The following is a 15,190-nucleotide window of genomic DNA, read 5'->3' on the forward strand; positions in this document are numbered from 1 at the left end:
TTACCATTAAGTGTATAAGTCTTGCTCTGATTTGCTTTCCCAAAATGCAGCACCTCGCATTTATCTGAATTAAACTCCATCTGCCACTTCTCAGCCCATTGGTCCATCTGGTCCAGATCCTGTTGTAATCAGAGGTAACCCTCTTCGCTGTCCACAACATCACTTAAAGTGCAACAAAAACAAATATGAAAAAGGTTATTTTGTAATTAATTCATTGTGTGTGGGAGCTTGCTGTGAGCAAATAGACTGCAGGGTTTCCTAAACTGGCAACAGTGACAATATTTCTAAGGTATTTTGTTCGGTGGAAAGCTCTTTGGAATGTCAAGTAATCCTGAAGGGCATTAGATATATGCCAATCTTTCTGTCACGTTGTATTAGCAAACAAACAATATTGCCAGGCATGATGCCAGTGCCTGAAACAATCAGTATTTTGTTCCCCTCTCCTAATTAAATTAATATTTTAAATTGAAACTCAAGGTATTAGTCAGACTGCCAAATGCCATAAATATGGCAGCCAAATGAGAATCTCTGCCTGACAATTGTACGTTCTCTGAGAGGAATGCCCCATTTCTATTCATTTAACCAAACTAATTATAGAAGCTTCATAGGAATACAGTGAGTGAACCCAGATGGTGTGTGGGTGCGACAGTGAAGTCTCGGGAAGTGGTTTTGGATTTATGACCTGGGCTGCTAGATGCTAAACGTTTGCACATTTGATCTGTATTGTATTTTTGATTTTGTTTTGTAGTTTTAAATTCACAATTACATGAGGGATTGAGATGGGGGTTAAGCAATGAAGGTGTAATCCAGCCAAGTTGCAGTTCACAAATAGTGTTAGTGATATTCATGATCCAGTGCTCAACTTAGTTTGAAAGAGATTTAACCAGAAGGCATAGGGGTAGAAGTAGGCCATTCAGCCCATCGAATTTGCTCCACCGTTCCATGAGATCATGGCTGATTTAATAATCCTCAACTCCATTTTTCTGCCATTTGCATTGATTTCATTACTGATTAAAACATTGTCTATCTCAGTCTTGAACGTACTTAATGATCCAACGTGGTAAAGAATCCCCTCTGAGAGAAAAAGTCCTCTTCAGAGGTTTTAAATGTGTGACCTGTTATTCTGAGATGGTGCCGTCTGGTCCTAGACTCTCCCACAAGGGGAAAGTACCTTTCTACATCTACCCTGTCAAGCCCCCGAAGAATCTTGTGTCTTTTTAATAAGGTGACCTTTCATTCTTCTAAACCCCAGGAGTATCGGCCCAACTAACTCAATCTCTCCTCATAAGACAGTCCCTGCAAACCTGGTATCAGCCTATTGAACTTTCCCTGGACTACCACCAATGCCATTCCATCTTTCCTTAGATAAGGACCCCAAAAGTATTCACAGCATTCCAGCTGTGGTCTGACTAACCTGTTTTGTAGTTTCAGCAAAATCTCCCTACTTTTATACTCCATTCCCTTTGAAATAATGACCAACATTTTATTAGCCTTGCAGATTACCTGCTGAACTTGGATGCTAGCCTTTTGTGATTCATGCACGAGGATTCCCAAATCCCTCTGTTCTGTAGCTTTCTGCAGTATTTCTGCATCTAAATAATATTCACCTTCACTATTCTTCCTGCAGAAGTACATATCCTCACACTTTCCCATATTATATTCCATCTGTCAATTTTCTGTCCATTTCCTTAACCTGTCTGTATCTCTGTGCAGACTCTTTGTGTCATCATGACCGTCCCACCTATTTTTGTATCATCCACAAACTTGGCTACAGTACATTCATTTTTCTCATCCAAGTCATTGATATGTATTGTAAATGTAACCCCCAGCACTGATCCCACTAGTTACAGATTGTGATTATCCTGTTAAAACTTAGCACAGTTGTTTCTTAATCAAATTCCTCTCTCTCAAACTGAATGCTAAATTATGGTCACTGTTTCCTATTGGATCTTTTGCTCTGAGATCATTTATTAAACCTGCCTTATTACACATCACCAGATCCAAATGATCCCTGGTGGGGCCCACAGCATATTGTTCGAGGAGACTGTCCCAATTATATATTTGAAATCTTCCTTATGGATTTTTCTGCCAATCTACATTAAGATTAAAGTCATCCATGATTAATGTAGTGTCTTTGTTACATGCTGTCATTATCTCATGATTTATTTTCTGTCCCACTGTATAGTTGCTTTGGACAGCTCCTCTCTCTCAAACTTCTTTCTTACCTCCACCCATATAGATTCTACATCATTGCTTTCAAGATCATTTATCGATATTGTATTTATTCCATCATGTACCACCAATGCTACCATGCCACCCTTTCTTTCCTGCCTGTCCTTATGAAAAGTCACATATCCCTGGATATTTAGTTCCCAGCATTGATCACCTTGTAACAACATCTCTGTAATGGCTATAAGATCACATCCATTAACCCATTTGCTGTGTTCTGAATACTATGCGTATTCAAGTGAAGAGCCATTAAATTTGCCATTTACTCCTCCATTGGCCCTACTGACTGCTTTTCAATGTTTGCACACTTCATGTCCCACTCAGGATATCATTATGCAGAGAGTCGCCCTGTACTACTGCCATATCATCTACCTATGAGGAGAAAGTGAGGTCTGCAGATGCTGGAGATCAGAGCTGGAAATGTGTTGCTGGAAAAGCGCAACAGGTCAGGCAGCATCCAGGGAATAGGAGAATCGACGTTTCGGGCATAAGCCCTTCTTCAGGAATGGGCTGAAGAAGGGCTTATGCCCGAAACGTCGATTCTCCTATTCCCTGGATGCTGCCTGACCTGCTGCGCTTTTCCAGCAACACATTTCCAGATATCATCTACCTATGTACATCTATAGTTCTTTTCCTTTGGTTGAGCCTACTATTTATTTCTCACAATTAATTTCAATACACACTTCAAAGAGAAAAACAATAACAGGACTTTGAACACCTGTATTACATCTCGCTGTAACTTGCTATGCTCCAAGGAGAACAATCCACTTTACAAACATACAAATCAGGAACTGGAGTACGCCACTCCAGCCTATTCCACCATTCAAAAAGATCATGACTGAACTGATCACTTCACATCCCCACCCACCCTTAAACCCTTAACCCTCGCTGATCAATAATCTATCTACCCCTGCCTTGAAAATATTCAAGGACTCTGCTTCCACTACTTTGTCAGGAATAGAATGCCAAAGACTGCCATAGAATACAATTCCAAATATCTGTATGGGCGATTCCTAATATTTAAACAGTGAAAGATTTGAATGCAGGACTGGGACAAATAAAACCTTAGAAAATTCCCAATCTGTTGGTCCCATCTGGAGTTTGCCCATTGACAGAATCCTGTTCTGCTTAGATATTTGAAAATCTCAGGAAACCAATGCAAATAAAAACAAGCTGGAGAAACTCAGCAAGCTAGACTCCTCCTACCTATGTCGTTGGTGCCAATATGGACCACGACTTCGGGCTGCTCCCCCTCCCCCTCCAGTAGTTGTGGAGAAAGAGATAAATCTCATATCTCCATGTAAATTATGTTTTTCATAATTCTGTCATGTTGATTAAACTGCAAACATACAACTGGGATGGCTGCATTAGATTAATGAATCGGTGGATGAACTTAACATGGTCCAACTGGCCTGAGTGTATTGGCATTACAAAGGGGGAAATCAGCCAAGATTCAATATAAATAAGGTCCTGGAAAATACAATTCTTGCAAATAATAACAATTCTGTTCTGAATAAATACCTGGACAAGATTATCTGCACAGACTCTCGAGTGGGATTACAATATCACATTCTCAGCAGCTTTTACAGTTACTGTTTAAATGTTTCTGACACGTTATTAGTCACTCTCACAGGCTGAGAGACCTTGGGTTTTGCCCCAGTTTCCTGTTGAAATCCCTCATCCACAGTTGGCTTATGTGAACCACACAGCTGCAGAAATAAATGCGATTCCATTGTTGGAAACTCAAGCCATAAGCTGTGTAAAATCTCCGGGGAATCTGCCTGTAGATGTTGCTTTGATTTGGAAGGATGTTTTTTTTTGAGAATGATAATGGAGATGTGAACACTAAGCTTCGAGCAGAGAATCACCTGTCGCGGACAAGTTGACCGGGTTTCCTTTTTTAATTCTTTCATGGGATGTGGGCGTCACTGGTAAGGCCAACATTTATTGCCTTCATTGCCTCTGAACTAAGTGATTTGTTAGAGCCCTTTCAGAAGGCAGTTAAAAGTCAACTATATTGCTGAGAGTCTGGAGTCACATATAAGCCAGACCCAGTGATGATGGCTAATTCCCTCAAGCCGATGAAGGTTTCATGCTCACCATGACTGAAATTAGCTTTCAATTTCAGCTTTTACTCATTGAATTTAAATTCAATCAGCTATCATAATGTCTCTGGATTACTACCAGAGCTAGTTACCACCTAATGGCACTGTCACCCCAATCCTCACTTCACATGCATGCTGTCACTCTAGGACTCAGTGTACAGCTGTCACTATGTTTATTCTGTCAACTGAGGTTGTTCAAAAAATGTTTCAGTCGAAGGGATTTAAATGGAAAAGTTCCAGACTTGACAACAGTAAAGTCTTCATGCTGGCAGCACACTGTTCATTTAGTGGGAAAAATACAATGCATATGGTAGAATTACTTTCTATAAATAGAATCTTGGCAAACTAAGACATCTACTATACTGTATATATCCTACATAACCTCATGATTAATGTTCCACAGTGTAGTAAGTGCAAATACTTCAGGCAGGCTAGAACTATCTCTTTAAAAAAAATAAACAAGGGATTTTAAAATATTTCTGGATGTAGTGCAGTTTTACAAATTTTCCCGCATTCTCCCCATCCTTAGGTTAAAAGTATTTTAAATGTCAGTTTGTGGTTAACTAGTAAAGCATAAAGGTTAATGATGAGGAAACTAACAAGGGAGATGTAAAATCGGCAGGAATTTCTCACCCGAAGGAGATTAGATGATAGAATAAGCAGCAATTATAGATGGGTTCAAGACATGATTGTCTTTCTGGATAAAGAAGGAACATTGGTGGGGAACAGGAGTTTTCCAAATAAAACAATGTTTGTGTTCCCAGATAGTCCTTGTGTGTCTATGTAAAACTGTGACGTTTACTTCCCACATTAACAATAAACAAAGGCACAAGGAACATTTTCAGAGGTTGGCATTGAATAATTTGTCTTCTTTGGTTATGCTGGCTTTCTTTTGAGTTTTATTACCTTATAACTCTTTTTTTTACTGTTTGTTTACAGCTGCAGTCAACCTCTCGAGGTTTGGAGATATCACAACCTACCACACCATATTTCTGCTCACCATTCTTGGAGCTATGGCCCTGTTGGTCCTGGTTCTACTGTGCTTGCTGCTCTATTACTGCAGGTAAACTGGTGTAGTTTTCTTGTTTCCTTGACAGTCTGTCTTTTATTTGTTTTCCTCTCTTTTTAACCCCTGCACTGACTTTATTCCCCATCGAGAATCAGGATTCAGCTCACTTATTCATGATGGAGCAATATATGGTGGCTCAGTGATTAGCAATGCTGCCTCACAGCGCCAGGGACCTAGTTCAATTCCAGCTTTGGGTGACCGTCTGTCTGTGTGGAGTTTGCGCATTCTCATGGTGTCTGGCCTGGTTTCCTCCGGGTGATGTGGGTTTCCTCCCACAGTCCAAAGATGGGTTAGGTGGATTGGTTGTGCTGAATTGCCCACAATGTCCAGGGATGTGCAGGCTAGGTGGATTAACCATGGGAAATGTAGGTTTAGAGGGCTAGGGTAGTGGGCTGGGTCAGGATGGGATGCTCTTTTCAGGATCAGTGTGGACCCAATAACCTGCTTACACATTGTAGGGATTCTATGATGATTCTATTAATTGTCACTTATCAAATTAACCTTGTAATGCCTGACTATTAATTTTCTCAAGAAACCCTGCTGCAATTCTGTGAAGATTTACAACCTATTTATGTACTGAAGTTTTCAATATAATAGGGAAACAGGAAAAGCAAATGGAATGTCGGCCTTTATTTCAAAAGAAGTAGACTGTAAAAATGGGGGGTTTTGCTAAAACTATTCCAGGCACCTGCTGGAATACTGTCAATGGTTTTAAGCCCCAAATCGAAGGAATAGATATAGCAGCATTGGAGACAGTCAAGGGAAGTTTCAAAATGAGGACAGGTTGAGTAAGTTGGATCTTTCTTCTAAACCCCAATGAAGAATGAGAGGCAAGCTTAGAGAAACAAACAAGATTCTGAGGGGACTTTACAGGGTTGATGCCGAAAGGTTGATTTCCCCTTGTGGGAGATTCTAGGATCAGAAAATATAGCCTCAGAATGAGGGGTCGCACATTTAAGACTGAGATAAGGAAAACTTCTTCTGAGAGTAATGAACCTGTAGAATTCTTTATCCAAATGAAAATCAGTATAAATCAAACATGAGTTGGCAGACAGATTATGGTCAGTGTGTATTTTAAATTACAGGGTAAAATGATGCTCGATCTCTCAGATTTTTCACACCACTTTGCAACCACAAAGTCTTTCGACTGTATGAGCAACCTCTGATACAATTCCAGCTTGTTTTCTGGAGACTTTGAGCTGGATTTTCATTCCTAAAGTAAAGTGCTGCCGATATTGTCCCAGTTCATAACAAGAATGGAAAGCTCCTCCAGCCCTCCCCCTTCCCCATGCCCTTGCTAGGCCGAGGTGAGAAACGCCACACTATGAAACTTGACAAAACTGTCAGCCAAGAATAAAACCCCCTTGCCTGTTACCTCCCTGGAGACCAGGAAGCTGTCAGGACAAACTGATTAATGGCTTCAGATAGTGAAGCAAATTACCAGCATTAATAAGGGAATCCACAACAAGGAGACAGATTTTAAAATTAGTTCTAAGTAAACACAATGAATTTCTTCACCCAAAGAAATATAATTAAGATACAGAATTAATTAATTTATTTTAGAAGGGGAGAGTTACTTGAGTTAGGTGGAAAAGGAGCGGGATATTGAAATTGAGATTAAAATGGCACATCAGGCATTAATGACTTAATTTTGATCTTGTTTTTGGAACTTTATTTAATCATTCGCGCATCGTGTTAAATTTCTCAGTGTATGATTTTACAATGATCATAAAAGTTATGGATCCATTAAATCTACATTTCTTGAGCGTCATTTGCCAGAGGTTTTTCCCCAGGGCGGAAATGGCTATCACGACGGGGCATAATTATAAGGTGATTGGAGGAAGGTTTAGGGGTGATGTCAGAGGTAGGTTCTTTACAGCGAAAGTGATGGGTGCGTGGAATGCACTGCCAGCAGTGGTAGTAGAGTCACATACATTAGGGATATTTAAGCCACTCTTGGATAGCCACATGGATGCTAGTAGAAAGTAGGATATGTAGGTTACTTTGATCTTAGAGTAGGATAAAAGGTCAGCACGACATAGAGGGCTTGTACTATGCTGTACTGTTCAATGTTCTTTCAACAGCCTTCCTCAAAACAATTTGGGCTGGATTTTTAGGTTCCATTGAGGGTAATATGGAAGTGGGAGGGGACGACAAATCATAATAATCACTGGGCTATTGTCAGAGGCCAGGCTGAAAGACCCCCTCTACCTGCATAAATTCACCTGTAGCCACAGTCCTCCCAATAAAGGGCTTACCCCTCCACAGCTTAGCTGCTGAGGCCATTTTTAAAAATTTAATGTTTAGAAGGTTTGAGAGAGGGCACTTGCATCTTGGACTTCTCCTCATTTGATTGAAAAGGCAGTCTGCAATTGTCTCAGTGCTAAAGATCCAACATATTGTTCCACTCTGACCCCTCTTTTTAAAGAATGTGTGTATATAATTATAGCATTTTTCCTTTCAGTACCCAAACTCTGATGTGTGGCCTATAAATAAATGTTTCAAGTTCTATTGCATATCCTACTGCTAAAATCATTCAAAGCTGTGTTTTTTTGAAGTTCACCCAGAGCACATCAAGAACAGAATACACAGAGGAATGCAGGCATTGGGTTGAAAACCTGAATGGATCTCTAGGTTGGTAGCTCAAGCCCCACCTGCTGGAAACCAGTGCTCACTACAGCATGAAGGATTGAACCATTGAACCCTCAAAACATAAGGATAATATTGCAAATCCATGTTCTCGCAGACTGCCAGCCTGGAGAAAATCATAACTTTTCCACTTCTATTTTTAGTAGTGGCTCCTAAATATTTTGATAAAATGAACTTTTAAAATTGTGATTGAAGTGTTACACTGGAAAAAACCACATCAGGTCAGGCAGCATCTGAGGAGCAAGAGAATTGACATTTCAGGCTTAACCCTTCATCAGCACTGGTGAGGGGGAAGAGGGGTGCTGAGAAATGAATAGGGGTAGGGGGCTTGGGGAAAGGTAGTTGGGATGGCAATAGGTGGGCAAAGTTAGGAGGTGATTGTGATAGGTCGGTGGGAAGGAAGATGGATAGGTAGGTCAGGTCAAGAGGGCATAGCCAAGTTGGAGGGTTGGATCTGGGATGGGGTGAGGGGAGGGGATATTTGGAAACTGGTGAATTCAAAGTTGAGGCCGGGTGGTTGTAGGTTCCCGAAGCAGAAGATGAGGTGTTCCTCCTCCAGTTTGTGGGTAGCCTTGTGTAGGTGGTGGAGGAGGCCCAGAATGGACATGTCATCATGGGAGTAGGAGGGGGAGCTGAAATAGATGGCTGGAGGAAGATGGGGTTGGTTGGTGCACACAGACCAGAGATGTTTCCTGAACTGGTCCCTGAGTTTGCACTCTGTTGGCTATGCCCTCTTGACCTGACCTATCTGTTCACCTTCCTTCCCACCTATTTGCTCCACACTTCCCACTGACCTATCACAATCAGTTCCTACCTTCACAGACCTATCGCCATTCCAACTACCTTTTCCCCCAGCCCCACCCCCTTCTCCCTCCTCACTCCTGATGAGGGGTCCAGCCCGAACCCGTTGACTCTCTTGTTCCTCAGATGGTGCCTGACTTGCTGTGCTTTTTCCAGCGCCACACTTTATTGACTCTTCCTTCTCCAGCATCTGCAGTCCTCACTGTCTCCAAATTGAAATCATGCAGTCACTTGAGATACAACAATGCAATAGTGGATGCTGGAGATCTGAAACAAACAAAAATAGAATTTGCAGGAGAAACTCAGCAGGTCTGACATTATCTGTGAAGAGAAAGTAGGTTTAACATTGAGTCTAGTGACCCTTTCAATTCATTGGAAGATATAGGTATATTTTGAAAATTTCAAACAGGTTAGATTATATTTTATTATTAATATATTTAAACAAAATTAACTTCTGCATGGAATTATCAGTTATAATACTGTTTCATTTTATGTCATGTTACATTTTCAGTCATTCAGTCTAGTGCTTTAAATTGCTGTATTTGAAATGTTGCCTATGCCCTGCAGTATGTTTGAAAGTACTTACCATGTTCAGTCATTTTAATGTAAATATGATGGTTTTTAAACTTGTAGTAGATTTAGTAATGGAATTTTTATTTAACAGGAGAAGATGTCTAAAACCACGCCAACAGCACAGAAAATTACAGATCACTTCGACTTTAGACAGCTCCAAGAAGGACCAAGCCACCTCCATGTCTCACATTAATTTGATCAGCACCAGCCACTTGGAATCAGTGTCCTCCAATGGGGATATGGATGTCCACACACCCATCCTGAAATCAGCCTTCAGTACATCTCGAGAGTTTGAGAATTCCCGAGAAGAGTTCTTCAAGCAGATTCCATACAGGGACTCCAGCCAAAAGATGAGGCACATCAGCAAGGCATCCACTGACACGTTAGCTCATCGAGGAAATTCTAAAGATGACTACCGTAGGACAGTGGAGAGCTTCCCATTGAAAGTTGCAAGGTCCATGGATGCTTCTGGAGAGTTGGAACCACCTTTAATGGACGACTACAGGCGAAGCTATAGCTCAATGGTTGCCCAACAACCGATGGATGAAAAAGGCAGAGAAGGTCATGCGCGACGCATCTTAGCAGAAAGCAAACTTTGTGCAAATGATCCACCCTCCCCTCCACCACTGCCACCACCTTTTGAATCCCTCATTGGCCACAAAATGGATAATAAGCCCTCAGAATACATGATGTCCCAGTCTGTGGATCACCTGGCTAGGCCTACAACACTGTCCCAGCCAGGCCAACTCATCTTCTGCGGTTCTATCGATCACATGAAGGACAACATGTACAGAAATGTAATGCCTACTTTAGTCATACCTGCCCATTATATGGGATTAACTTCCGATTATCCTTGCATGGATCAGTCAGCAGCCATAGGGACAGAACAGTTGGAGATGAAAGGGGCTCAGGTGGGAGGGTCCATGTCCCATCAGCACGGCCCTCAACAGTATCAGCATCAGCAAGTACAACAACCGACCCCACCATCCGATGATGGAGAAGGCAAAGGATGGGGCCCTCACTCCTCTTCCATGACTGGCCCGATGGCAGTATTACTGAATGAGTCAGCAATGGCACAGATGAATGGAGAACTGCAAGCACTCACTGAAAAGAAGTTCTTGGAGTTGGGGGTAAAACCTCAACATCCCAGAGCTTGGTTTGTCTCACTGGATGGGCGATCCAATGCTCACGTCCGGCATTCTTACATCGATTTACAGACGGGAGAAAGGATCGGAAGCAATGATGCTAGCTTAGATTCTGGCGTCGACGTGAATGAGACCAAGCCTGGCAAAAAAGCAAAAGAGGATCATGAGCGGCCCCCTCCTGGAGGCATGGCCTATGGTAAACTGGCTTACATGGATGATCCAGAGCAGAGCAGCAGCGAAAGCAGAACAGCTGTCTGTTCTCCAGAGGATAACTCCCTCACCCCATTGCTTGAAGAGACTTCTGAACACAGGGAAACACTTCATCGGCGGGATCGCAGCAGAGGTAACAGTATGAGGAGCAGTACTAGCGAGATTCACAGGGATTCGACCACTAGCCCAGAGGAAGAAATGCAAGATCACTCTGAAGGGGCAGATGACCAAGGTGAGAATAAAAAGAGCCCCTGGCAGAAAAGGGAGGAGAGACCTTTGATGGTTTTTAATTTGAAGTGAACAGCGGACTTACTTTCCCAAGACCTTGAATAAAATCTTCAAGTGTCTGAAAATGCATCAGCAACCCAACAGAAAATTTGAGCACAAACAAAACGAAAACGGCAAAGTCTGAACCAACAATCTCCAGCGGCCTCGAGAAAATGCAGACCAAGGAAGAGTTGAAAGCAGCAATCTACTTCTCCCAGAATTTGTGCTTTTGTTTTTTTTGCAAAGCTGAAGAAATTTTTGAGAGAAAGAGGGAGAACAACCCCAGTGACAAAACTGCAAGTCTTCTGTAAGGGCAGTTGGAACATGCATTAATGTTGTCTTTAATACTGAGTTTCTGTGAAGAGAAAATGCCAGTGTGGTTTCAGCCCTCACAAAAAAAAACTCAGTACCTGTTTTTCCTGAGGAAGATGAAGACACTATATAAAGGTTAGGTCCTTTTGTTACTTTAATTGGAACAACCCTACCAAATGAAGCATTTTCTTGCTTGAGGAGCAGTAATTTTACATGTCACAATGTTTTTGAATAGGAGCTTTTTATTTGGAAGGTACTTTGTTTCTTTTTCCTCGTGTATTGTACTTTCCTTAACTTGACCTGAAAACCAATCCCAGTAGCAGACCATATAGACCTGGTCCAGTACTCTCCAAGTGCCTTCTTTATGTCTAAGTTGTGCAAAAAGGAGGGAAAGCAACACTTGTGCTGATATAAGGTGACAGGCGACAATGAAGAGCCTAATATTAGGAAGTTGGAATTTATACATATTTTATAAGTGTGACATTCAATATGTGCAGAAACAGTAAAATGAACCATAGCCCAGTTACAGTTTACCACTGTGGTTTTTGATAGATTGCAGCCAACCTGCCAGGTAAGAGAAATAATCACAGGTACAATTAATTCAAGTGCTGTTTTATATTTAAATGTATTAGTTACGTCAAGATGAATTGTTCAATTAATATATGTGAAAGAAATGACTAGTAGCCTGATGCCCATAGAAATTATCTGGCCCATGAATCATGGATTAGTGTGATTTCTTGTGTAAATCATCCAGTATTCATAATGACTCCTTTAGATTGCTTCAGAATCAAACAAAGTACCTACTGAGCACATTATCCCTGCACTTGTTACAAAGGATATATATTTGACCGAGTAAAGTGTAGGAGGGCCTAACTTATTTGAACAGAGGGCTGCATTTTCAAACCTCCTGCCTGAAGATCAAGAAGTGATTTTACTCTCATGAAAACAGTTTGCAATAGCAAGGGGACGTTAGTGATTGCAATGTTCAGTGGGCCTAAATTGAAGCAGCCCTGAACACTGGCGAGGGGCCTTTTTAAATTAAGACCGGTTACCTGTGAGGACTATGGGTCTGTATCTGCCATTTTATTGAGCTGTCTAGACAAGATTAATAACTTAACAATCAGCAGCAATTTCCTAAATCTGATTGGGATGAGGCCCCTCCATCAGAGATTCATAAATTTAGCATGGGCCACTGCCATTGAGACACCATCTGTTCCCCCACTCCAATTCATGACCACATTCAAGGACTGCAAAGATATCCAGGCACAGCAATGCCCCTATGTGTGACAAAAGGCTTCTGCATTCAATAGACCATCAATCTATGTCAAATAAATATCTTCACAAAAAATGAATTAGCTGAAAGAAAATCAAAATTAAGTGAATATTAAGATAATTCTGTTACTATTAAATTTGTAGTTCATTGGACAACACAAAGAATATACCTTATTGATATAAATGTAATAAAGCATTTAATTTGGGACCTCCAATGAGTATTCACTAATAAGAACTTACAGATACAAATAAACAGAGCATAATTGGATAAATGCAGCTCCAAAATCAGTCAAGAAGCTCGACACCATCCAGGACAAAGTAGCTCGACCAGGACTCCATCCACCACCTTCAACATTCACTCCCTTCACTATACAAACCCAATACACATGACTATGACAAGATCCACTACATCGCACCTTCAGCAGTACCTTCCAAACCTGTGACCTCTACCATCTAGAACAACAAAGGTAGCAAATACTATTATCTGCAAGTTTCCATCTCAGCTACACACCACCCTGACTTGCACTGGGTCAAAATCCAGAAACTCTGTTTCTGACAACACTTTAAAGTCCTCACATCTCCAAGGACTGCAGCCGCTCAAAGATGACACCTTTTTCAGAGCAATTAGGGATGGGTAATAAATGTTGATAGCCAATAGTGACCAAATCCCATAGACAAATTAAAAACAAAGCTGCAGAGATTGCATTTGACACATTTTGTTACCTTTTATGAAAAAGTGTTGCAGTGCGGTTTATGAGTACTCATTGCCTTTTCAACTGATAGACTTGGGTTCAAACCCCAGTCTGGTCGAGTGGCATAAAAGGCTTCCTTGGCTACCAATTGAAAGGAGCCCTGGAACTCTTTACCTGCAGATTGTAATATACTGCCTCACAGCGCAAGACCCATCGTTATTGTAATCAAAGTGCTAAGATGATTGGATGGAAATTGTTTGGTAAGGTTTAAGACTTAATACAGGGTTTACTTTATCTCACCAAGCTATGCTTGTCTGAGTGTGAAGATGATGGTGCAAAAACAAGGATGTGATATTCCAGTTCTCATCTCTGATGTTGCTAGGTTCAAAGATGTATAGAACTGTCAGATATTGCATGGCACCTGAAATGAAATTAATCACTACGATATCTAGTTTTAAAAAGTAACATTCTCATCTGTCCAAGACAGTGGTAACACCAAGTTTACTAATTCATATTCAAAGCTTTTATTTTTTATTTTGAAATGAACATTCCTAAATGCACATCCTATTGTTGGTTAAGAGAAGATATACAGCCATACCAAATTTTAACTGACATATTCTAACAGGCTGTTGAATATATGAATAATCCAAAGTAAGCAGTACATGTCCTTGCACTGACAAAAATATAAAAAGCTGAAGACTGGAATTTAAACATTGGATTCAAGCGTTCAGGAAGTATCCAGTACCCATAGTGATTACATTTCTTGTGCTATCAAGGACATTTAAATGCAGCTTAAAAAAAATTGGATTTGATGTAGAATGAAAGCAACCTGCTTCTTAATTCATATTCAACTAGGTTTTGAATTGGAGTCCAACCTGCAGTACTGATTCACCTCTTCTGTTAACATTAAAAACAATCCGAAAATGACCTTTCACTGTTTGCAACACTCCATATTGTGATGTGCTCAGCAACAAACAATGAATGATCAGTAATAAATTGACCCTCTTCGAATTAAAGATCTAATAAACAGGAGCATAGCACGTGGAATCAGCCAGTTAGTTTTATAACCTTAGCTCAAACCCATGTGCCCCCATGGTGAGTCTCGCACCACAAGATCACCTTGTAATCTAGACTAGACCAAAAGTATATTAAGCAATGTTTTATTTTATTCTGTTTAAAAAGGCGTGTTAAAATTGAGGGGGCAACCTTTCCTGTTAATGCACATATTAAGCTATGTAATTTTAGGCTCAAAATAAGTGCTACTTTAAGGGTTATTGGGATTGTTATTGTGGACCTGTTGCTTTTTTTAAAAAAAAACCTAATAGACAGTTGTCTTGTGATCATTTCAAATCTCCTTTTGCAAAGTTCATGTCATTGAATTGTCTCCAATGCTGTGCCACAACAGAGGTAAGATGAATGACTTGGACATATTGTACGTATGGCTACATTTTAAATTGATTAGTGCTAGTGACTCTTGTGTCTTTTGTTTGACTGTTGACCACGTTTTTTTTTAAACAAGGTGGTCTTAAACAGAGATGTGTGCTTGGTATCCAGTTTGCTCTTTTCAAAGAAAACATGGTCAAAATTCTGTGCAATCTTTTTTGCTTGTTCCTAAAGTTGTTAATACAAAGCTTATTAAAAATGTTTGAGAAATGAATCCAGCTTCTCTTTGTTGTTGAACTAGTGTTGAAATTTAATGTATGCAAAATTGTTTATGAATTGGTATAATAACTGACCTTTCTTAGGGCCAAACCCTCCCCAACTCCAAACAGATCCAAGGAATGCAGCCCAGAAAGCTGTGTTTTTTTGCTGAATTAGTCAACCTGTACCAGTGGATAGAGAACTAGTTCAGAGGCTAAAGTTAAT

General features: G+C 40.6%; 1 protein-coding gene across 3 annotated transcripts in view; it reads left to right on the forward strand.

Annotated features, from left to right (window-relative positions):
• The window catches only part of fam171a2a (family with sequence similarity 171 member A2a), a 310,310-nt gene extending 295,329 nt beyond the window's left edge, over positions 1-14,981 (forward strand). For all 3 annotated transcript variants that reach the window (XM_043675235.1, XM_043675236.1, XM_043675237.1), the window contains 2 exons: positions 5,274-5,397; positions 9,518-14,981. In XM_043675235.1, coding sequence (XP_043531170.1) covers positions 5,274-5,397; positions 9,518-11,081 — 1,688 coding nt within the window. In that variant the 3' untranslated portion in view covers positions 11,082-14,981. The remainder of the gene's footprint in view (positions 1-5,273; positions 5,398-9,517) is intronic.
• The last annotated feature ends 209 nt before the right edge of the window (positions 14,982-15,190 follow it).

This window comes from Chiloscyllium plagiosum, chromosome 33 (genome assembly GCF_004010195.1).
Source record: "Chiloscyllium plagiosum isolate BGI_BamShark_2017 chromosome 33, ASM401019v2, whole genome shotgun sequence".
Lineage (NCBI taxonomy): Eukaryota > Metazoa > Chordata > Chondrichthyes > Orectolobiformes > Hemiscylliidae > Chiloscyllium > Chiloscyllium plagiosum.